This window comes from Sinocyclocheilus grahami, unplaced genomic scaffold, assembly GCF_001515645.1.
Source record: "Sinocyclocheilus grahami isolate Dianchi unplaced genomic scaffold, SAMN03320097.WGS_v1.1 scaffold2128.1, whole genome shotgun sequence".
NCBI lineage: Eukaryota > Metazoa > Chordata > Actinopteri > Cypriniformes > Cyprinidae > Sinocyclocheilus > Sinocyclocheilus grahami.
In genome coordinates this window covers 10,652-19,977 of record NW_015507307.1, presented here as the reverse complement: position 1 = coordinate 19,977, position 9,326 = coordinate 10,652, and the positions used below count along the sequence as shown (strand labels likewise).

The 9,326-nt window shown below is 39.1% G+C and overlaps 1 protein-coding gene across 2 annotated transcripts; it reads right to left on the bottom strand.

The window, feature by feature from the left end:
• Positions 1 to 164: 164 nt before the first annotated feature.
• On the bottom strand, positions 165 to 5,993 carry LOC107574148 (RING finger protein 122-like). 2 transcript variants are annotated; one of them, XM_016260615.1, is made up of 6 exons: positions 5,074 to 5,993; positions 4,875 to 4,951; positions 3,081 to 3,231; positions 2,667 to 2,709; positions 948 to 989; positions 165 to 350 (listed from the first exon to the last, which is right to left on the bottom strand). In XM_016260615.1, exons 3-6 carry the CDS (start codon positions 3,188 to 3,190, stop codon positions 264 to 266), a joined length of 282 nt encoding a protein of 93 aa, XP_016116101.1. In that variant the 5' UTR covers positions 3,191 to 3,231; positions 4,875 to 4,951; positions 5,074 to 5,993; the 3' UTR covers positions 165 to 263. The 2 variants fall into 2 exon arrangements, with proteins under 2 accessions (XP_016116101.1, XP_016116100.1); XM_016260614.1 differs by lacking the exon at positions 4,875 to 4,951 and having other exon boundaries at positions 167 to 350; positions 5,013 to 5,992.
• Between the last annotated feature and the right edge of the window lie 3,333 nt (positions 5,994 to 9,326).

The window sequence follows — 9,326 nt, the reverse complement described above, 5'->3', positions numbered from 1 at the left end:
CTTAAGTTTTGATATATTTACGGTAGGAAATTAACAAAATATCTTCATGGAACATGATCTTTACTTAATGCATCCTTGCTAAATAAAAGTATTAATTTCTTTCAAAGACAATTACTGATATATTTTAAATAAATAAATATTGTGCAAGGGCATGAACTGTGAATGATGAGTTTTCTATGGAATTCTGCTGGCTATTCCAAGCAGGTCTTGGCATGCAGTAAATGTGACATTCCCCATTAAGTAAACACTTGTTTCAGTGGAACTCACTTCTTATGGAAGGTGTGTGAACACGGGCAGATGCCCAGCTCATCTCTGGTCTTGAATTCCTCGAGACACACGGCACAGGGCTGCTGCGATACACAAGAAACAAGCTATTTTAGTCTCCTTTTCTTTTCTACACATAATTCAACTGCTTCAGCAGGACGCTACAGGAATGCCGGCTGTACCTTTGCCAACATTTCTCTATGTTTTGGTTGCAAAATCAAGAATTTCCCCTGAGGTTTTTATGAATCATATGAACACTTTATAACCTAATCGTGCCTCGCTTGTAAAGGAATTTTTAATGCACTGCGAGAGAGATCTGAAATGCAGAACTAGCATCTTTGATTCTGACACTTGTGTTTATAAAAATACTCGCATGATTTAATCTATTGAACCGTGTTTAGTGTGGAATTCAAATAAAATTTATCAGCCAATTTGCACGTCCCTATCCATTTGGCAACATTTCACTAATCATATTTAATAATAAAAAACGACCTAAATTTCACTTTTATTAAATTAAATTAAAAATATCAATTTCAGTTGGGCCCTTATATTTTATGTTTGCTTTTTTATTTAATTTCTTATGACATTTTCCCCTTTAAAAACAATACTTTGATTCTAACGTCATACACATTTTACACCACATAAGTTCAAACCGTCACACCCAGAGAGCTTATGACACTTACTCCCAGCAGGCTCAGCTTCTTTCCTGCGCCTTTCAACACCACCTTTCATGAAAAAAAGAAAAGAAAAGAACAATGTGTTGTTTATAATTTTACAGTAAATCACTTTTAAGTTCAAAAGCTAGTTTCCATGCGCTACTAGCGCCACCGAACGGAACTGCATTTTCGGGAACAGCTCTCCGAACACGCCCCCGTCAGCCATTGGTCGAACAAACAGAAGGCCCCGCCCCCAGACGCATGCTATTGGTCGAGTCAGCATCGTTGTGAGCTCTCAACGGCTCTGAGGAGGACTAGAAAACAAAAAAGTAACGCCACAGGGATACCGTGTTTATCGTTTTAGAGGGACCTACAGCTGTTTAAATATTAAGCTGGGATCAAGTAAAGTATTTTAACTAGGGATGTGCCGATCCGATATTCATATCGGGTATCGGCTCCGATAGTGCCATTTTTCTCGGATCGGGTATCGGTCAGAGAGTGCCGATCCAAATCCGAGATTTTTTTATTTTTTCCGAATTGTGCGAATTATTCTGTGTTACTTCTGAAGCCATACGATAGCTTAATCGTGCTCATAGACTGTATAAAAACAGTTCGTGCTGCACTGTATTTGTTTTGTCCTATCGTATCTATCATATGTTGTTGCCTTATTAAAAAATATGCTATACATTCAAATGAAATGTATTTTAATTTTATAGTATATACTTAAACATATGTATGAATGGATTTTATAATACAAATAGCAATGTGTAACATTTGACCACATTTAGTGCAACACTTTTATTTGTTCCCCACAAAATATAGTTTTTTCACTAAATGTTTGGATTTCTACAATTATTGTGCACTGATTTTTCTAGAATAACTTTTACTGCCGAATTATCCACTAACCTAGTTTATGATAAATTTTGGTCATAGATTATAAATATAGATAGGCCTATATTTTTTCATATTTATTGCTTATTTTATTTTTCTTTATAATGAAGTAGTCTGTATCTAGTAGATCGTGAAAGAATGATTATCAGTTCCACACACAGAGATATATAAATTCTACATTTATTTAAATGGGGGGAAAAAACTTCACTGGTATCGGATTGGTATCGGTATCGGCTAATACCGAACCCTAGGTATCGGAATCGGTATCGGAGGTGAAAAAGGCGGATCGGAGCATACCTAATTTTAACACCGAATAATAACATTTCATCCTTACCAGGAAAAATGTTGTACGCCACTGTGCCACTGTGACTAACTACTGTAAGTAACTGAGAATATACAAGTGTGCTTCATGAGTCATGACTAATTGATTGATTGATTGATTTAATGTTAGGTGTTTACATAGCATTTTCATTGAAAAAGGTAGGTCCCATATTTTATTGTGAGACCCATTAAATATTTTAGATGAATTAGCCTATTATCTGGCATAAAATCGAATGAGCTTGATCAACATTATGAAGGTTAAGTACATCCTTGCACCATTTTGAAAAATACTTTTTTTTTTATTTTTAGGCCCAGGTTTTAGTGCTTTTTGTTTGAAAATATCATCCTGTCTTTCTTGTGTAATATCCATATAAAAGTATCATATCTCACATTTGCTAACATCGGAACTATATATATATATATATATATATATATATATGAGGAGCAAAGTATATCATGAAGGTCATCTGTTAGATTGGATTTCATCAAGACTATATGCTATATTTACATCGAACTGTATTGCTTCAGGCCCACCTCATTGTAGCTGTACTGCTCCCTTGTACCTTGCTGTTTCAATCTGTAAAGAGAAGAGGAAAAAATGAAACACTTCTGCACTTCCTGAGTTTAACTGCAAAACTGCTGTGGGTGGTGCAAAAGAGAGATGTTGTGATTGTGTAATTCATTTCGCTGCAGCATCTCCTTTTTCCATATGCATATAAAACACTTCTACATTATATATACACTCATTTATACTAATAATGTATACTGTGTCAACTCAAAGTCTGATTAAATATGGGATTCAAAACAAATCTGTATGTGAATAGGATGACTGTATTAACTGTCTCAGATATGTCTTCCTATGTCTTTCTACATGTCTTTCCAGGAGTAGAGAGCAACAGAGGACACATCTGATTTGTGTAACAGCAGTTGTGCGGGTGTGGTTCTTGCCTGAACAGATAGCAGCAGAAGATTACACTGAGCATGAAGATGAACATGCCTATGCCCAGTACAATGACGTACACGTTGAGCGGCAGACGGTAGATGTCTTCCTCTGACATATCACAGTCTGAATGCTGCAGCCCTAGACCACAGAGGCAGCCTGCACACAAACACACACTTTAAATCACACACGACGGCTCGAAAATATCGGAGCAGGAAGCACACAGTTCTTTAGTACGCCCATTTTCAGAGAATTCTGTGAAATTAGCTATGTACAAAAATGTAAATTGTGTAATTGCCACCAACAAACCGCCATCTGGCCTTTCAGGAAGCCATATGTGTGTTAAAAAAAATGTACCATTCATACTTTACCGTTTTCTAACCATGTGAAGTTCATCTCTATTCATATTCTCCTGTCAATCAGCATAAAATGCAAGAATCCCCCTCAAGAACGATTCATCTAAGGTGCTTATATAGAGGGGCTTCCACAGAGATTATTGTAAGCTTGTGTCATTCTGATGAGACGGTAAAGTGCGATTTAATGTGTGCCATATGCACGGGATTCAGATCTCAAAACTATTTGGAGAATGTATTATGTACAGTATTATTAATATATTTTGGCATATATTGAAGCAAAGATTACAGTTCTCTACAGCTGAATGTATTTTTATTCTATTATGTTAGGCTGTTAGGATTGGATTTTATTATGTTAGGCTACTGAATGAATATCACTTTTTTTTTTTATTTATGTGTACAGGTTACTCGGAAAATACCATAGTATTACCATGGTACATTTTTGTTAGTGGTTACTGTCAGTTTCCATGTGCAATGCACACAATTTTCTAATTATGGTCCATATTCTTGTTAATGCTTTATTCAGAAGAAGTTTGCTTGCTCAGCAGCTTCCTGTATACATACTAGAGCCCGACCGATATGGGGTTTTTTGGGGCCGATACCGATATTAGGGAGTAAAAAAAGGCCGATACCGATATATCGGCCGATATTCTAATGTATATTTACACACACATATGCATGTATTATTCAAAGGTTTGGGGTCCGTACGATTTTATTTATTTGTAAGGACACATTAGACGGATCAAAAAGATATTTGTAATGTGTTACCTAAGATTTCTATTTCAGATAAATGCTGACTTGGAATGTTATATTCTGCAAGAATCCTGAAAAAAAAAAAAATGTTGTACTTTCCACAAAAATATACCCGAGCAGCAATATCAGCATATTAGAATGATTTCTGAAGGATCATGTGACACTGAAGACTGCTGTAATGATGCTGAAAATTATGCAAGGAATAAATCATGTTTCAAAACACATCCAAATAGAAATGAGTCATTTTAAATTGAAATGATTTTTCACAATATTTCTTTATAACGTTTCTATTGTATTTTTGGATCAAATAAATACAGCCTTGGTAATACTTTTGAGTGGTATATACAGTATATGCACGCATGCATACGTATATGACCCGAAACGAAAGTCTTGATCATATATAAATATGCCAGCTGTTTTATCTGGTTAAAGCAATCAGATTGACACGTATCCTCGACATATGACATATACATAATCAGAAGCCATTTCCGCTAATAATCAGAATGCAGTCCTCGTCTACTCGCTTAGCGTTACTGCTATTGAACATCCGACTCGTTATAGGTCGATCCATGTTACTTTTCATCTCAAAATAAAACTCTAGACATATCAGTTTTCAGAAGAGCAAAAGGCTGACAGCATGCGGGTGGTTAAAAACAGTCTAGGCATAGCACGAATACTTAACGAGCTGCTCTTGACCTTTCCGAATAGTTCCCCTTGACTTCTTCAAACTGGTTTCAACATCCTGAGCAGCAATACCACTTCAGTGACTAATGCTGGTGGGGGAAAAAAACGAACTCAAGTTCAGCTTGGACTTTTCGCAAAGGCCACACTCACCGTTACACCATTGGAATGGTTGCATGTAATCTGAGTCCAAGCACTGCGGCTGCACACTCACTGCTCGTCTGGAGCAGGCAGGCAATGCGGGGGCTGGAGGAGGAGGACACAAGTTCTTCCTGTAGGTCAGACGGGTCTAAAAAGCAGCTCTTCGAATGACAGGGTGTGCTGTCTTGATTATAGTTCAATTATGCCTCCATTCATCCCACTTTTATGATGTCAGCATCGAAGAACAAAAGATTTCAATCACTCTGTGGCTCCGCCGATGTGAATATGCACAAGGTGCTTTGTTACACAGACAAAGGGAGCATATATAATGTGCCCTTGATATTCTTCTCGTCTTTGAGATCCAGTCCGCATGTGGCACTTCGGATGTGATCTCCTCTGTTGTCATACACAGAAGTTAACAAATGTCTTAATAACAAGTCCTGCGGATGGTGGTTTAGCGAGCACTAAACATCCAGAACATACAGCACTCCATCTACAGCCTTTGGCTTCCCTCAAACCCTTACTGCAAAAGACTTCGGCATGTCTCTCAGTCGATTTTTCTAGCTCCTCTTCCTTGACGTCGCTCTCGGTTCTTTTTAGGTAACGTTATATTCCTTTATTTCGAATAAAGCCGTTTAGAGATCGAAGAGAACAGTGTCTTCACCACCATCAAGCCACTGGAGTGTTTATGTGTGCGCCTGTGTGGGGGAGTGTTTTTTCTCTCCACCTAAAACCATCTGTTCCCTCAATCCTTTCATCAAGAAAGTGGACAAAAAACCCAACAGTCCCTTAGCTCATTCAACAAATATCCGAGCCAAAACGCAAGCATCTGGGGGTTAAAGATGTGCTCTAGTCAAGCCAGCCAGTAATGTTCTCCAGGAAGGCGCCTGCGTCTTTCCTGGCCGCACAGTTTCAGTTTGTAAACAGATCTGTGCTCATGTGATCCTGGTTTGCCTCGCAACTCTGTCCTCCAATCCCTCCCTCCCTCTCTCTCTTCCTGAGCGAGGCCCCTCCTCCAATCCTCTGCGCGTCTGCAGTCACAGGATGGCCTCCGCTGCTGCTATATGTCTCACTCAGAGGGATGCAACAGTTTAAAGGGGTCATATGATGTTGCTAAACAGAACCTTATTTTGTGTATTTGGTGTAATGAAATGTGTTTATGCGGTTTAAGGTTAAAAAACACATTATTTTCCACATACTGTACATTATTGTTTCTCCTCTATGCCCTGCCTTTCTGAAACGCGTCGATTTTTACAAAGCTCATCGGTCTGAAAAGCGAGGTGTGCTGTGATTGGCCAGCTATCCAGCGCATTGTGATTGGCCGAATACCTCAAGCTTGTGATGGAAATGTTATGTGGTGATGCCCTGTCAGGCCGGAGCTATGATTCAAAAACATGAAAACCCCTTATAAACGAGGCATTCGTTGCATCCAGTGGGGACATAATTATGGATTATAATGACTTGTGCTGTCTTTTTACGCGTTGCGTTGCATCGCGCCGCGTAAACATAAAACCATGTCTGCATTTGTGATCGGAGAAATGACAAACAACAAGTGCTACTCTACACTGCTCAAAACTCACGTTTGAATCGTCAGTGGCAAACTCTTTAAATATGAAAACGTACTTACAGGCTGTGAGTCAGAACAGACGGGTCTAAAAAGCAGCTCTTCGAATGACAGGGTGTGCTGTCTTGATTATAGTTCAATTATGCCTCCATTCATCCCACTTTTATGATGTCAGCATCGAAGAACAAAAGATTTCAATCACTCTGTGGCTCCGCCGATGTGAATATGCACAAGGTGCTTTGTTACACAGACAAAGGGAGCATAATGTGCCCTTGATATTCTTCTCGTCTTTGAGATCCAGTCCGCATGTGGCACTTCGGATGTGATCTCCTCTGTTGTCATACACAGAAGTTAACAAATGTCTTAATAACAAGTCCTGCGGATGGTGGTTTAGCGAGCACTAAACATCCAGAACATACAGCACTCCATCTACAGCCTTTGGCTTCCCTCAAACCCTTACTGCAAAAGACTTCGGCATGTCTCTCAGTCGATTTTTCTAGCTCCTCTTCCTTGACGTCGCTCTCGGTTCTTTTTAGGTAACGTTATATTCCTTTATTTCGAATAAAGCCGTTTAGAGATCGAAGAGAACAGTGTCTTCACCACCATCAAGCCACTGGAGTGTTTATGTGTGCGCCTGTGTGGGGGAGTGTTTTTTCTCTCCACCTAAAACCATCTGTTCCCTCAATCCTTTCATCAAGAAAGTGGACAAAAAACCCAACAGTCCCTTAGCTCATTCAACAAATATCCGAGCCAAAACGCAAGCATCTGGGGGTTAAAGATGTGCTCTAGTCAAGTAATGTTCTCATGTTCTCCAGGAAGGCGCCTGCGTCTTTCCTGGCCGCACAGTTTCAGTTTGTAAACAGATCTGTGCTCATGGTTTGCCTGTTTGCCTCGCAACTGACCTCCAATCCCTCCCTCCCTTCCTGAGCGAGTCCCCTCCTTCAATCCTCTGCACGACTGCGGTCACAGGATGGCCTCCGCTTGCTCAGAGGGCTGCAACATTTTGAAGGAGCTAAACAGAACCTTATTTTGTGTATTTGGTGTAATGAAATGTGTTTATGCGGTTTAAGGTTAAAAAACACATTATTTTCCACATACTGTACATTATTGTTTCTCCTCTATGCCCTGCCTTTCTGAAACGCGTCGATTTTTACAAAGCTCATCGGTCTGAAAAGCGAGGTGTGCTGTGATTGGCCAGCTATCCAGCGCATTGTGATTGGCCGAATACCTCAAGCTTGTGATGGAAATGTTATGTGGTGTTCGTTGCATCCAGTGGGGACATAATTATGGATTATAATGACTTGTGCTGTCTTTTTACGCGTTGCGTTGCATCGCGCCGCGTAAACATAAAACCATGTCTGCATTTGTGATCGGAGAAATGACAAACAAAAAAACAAAGTAGTTTCGCTTTCACAACGAAACACAGCATCACACAGCGGCGGCGGCGGCGGCCTAGAGTGAGCAGAGGCCGAGGGCTAGAGTGAGGAACGGCCGGAGGACTAGAGTGAGCGGCGACGGGCGGATTCGACGAAGGAGCGGCCGGCGGGTTTGCGGCAACCACATGTGACGACCCCGGGCTGGACTCCGCTTCATCTACGGTGAACGTCGATCCGGTGATCCACAGCGCAAAGGTGATGTATTTCCTCAGCGACCAGCACAGATCAGCTCCAGGCATGACAGCACAGATCAGCTCTAGCGGATATCGTCCTCGTTTGGAAGACCAAACAAAGTAGTTTCTCTTTCACAATGAAGCACACAGCTCCTTCACAACATGGCGGCGGCGGCAACAATATCTTTATGCACCAAGAGCTTGTAGCACTCCAAAGAGAAAGGAAAACTTGAAATCGCATCATATGAGACGTCATGGAGACGTGCTGAAATCACCCAAAATGAAAATTCTGTCATTAATTACTCACCCTCATGTCGTTCCAAACTTGTTAGACCTTTGATAATCTTCAGAACACGAATTAAGATATTTTTGATGAAATCTGAGAGCTTTCTGACCCTTCCATAGACAGCAACACAACTGTAATGTTCCCAGGTCCAGAAACGTAGTAAGGACATCGGTAAAACAGTCCATGTGACTTCAGTGGCTCAACTTCAATTTTGCGAAGCTACGAGAATACTTTTTGTGTGCAAAGAAAACAAAAATAACATAATTTAATCTGTCTATGGGAGGGTCAGAAAGCTCTCAGATTTCATCAAAAAATATCTTAATTCGTGTTCCGAAGATTAACAAAGTTCTAACAAGTTTGGAACAACATGAGGGTGAGTAATTAATGACAGAATTTTCATTTTTGGGTGAACTAAACCTTTAAGTTGAAACTAAAACTGAAATATGTATAAATAAAAGCTAAACAGAAATATTTTGTCACACAAAAATAGGACAAAAGCACATAACAGAATAACTAAAACGTTCAAATTAAACTGAAAACTGAAAATATAATTTTTTTTAAAAGATGAATACATTTTATAATAGTATATAAAACAACACATGCTTATTCAGTGTACTTAAGGTGATTATTAAAATTAACAATTATTTATTTCTTATTTATTTTTGTTAAAATTAAAATCACATTTAAAGCTCTTGGAAAAAGTTATCTTTACATTTTTCAAATATACAGATGTTATTGTTTTACCCATAATAAAATATCCATAATATTTATAATGGCTTTTTAGATGTTTAAAACAGTCATAATTTAAACTATGAATAAAATAATCACATACAATTTCAGTATTTATTGTGCGGAAGTTATTTATAT

What these genes read in the sequence shown, in the direction of transcription:
- LOC107574148 (XM_016260614.1), bottom strand. Translation starts at nt 5,037, where the DNA reads ATGCAACCATTCCAATGGTGTAACG. An exon ending in ACCATTCCAATGGTGTAACG is followed by an intron (nt 3,232 to 5,012) that starts GTGAGTGTGGCC and finishes GTTTGTGTGCAG; the next exon opens with GCTGCCTCTGTGGTCTAGGG. An exon ending in AGAAGCTGAGCCTGCTGGGA is followed by an intron (nt 351 to 947) that starts GTAAGTGTCATA and finishes TGTGTATCGCAG; the next exon opens with CAGCCCTGTGCCGTGTGTCT.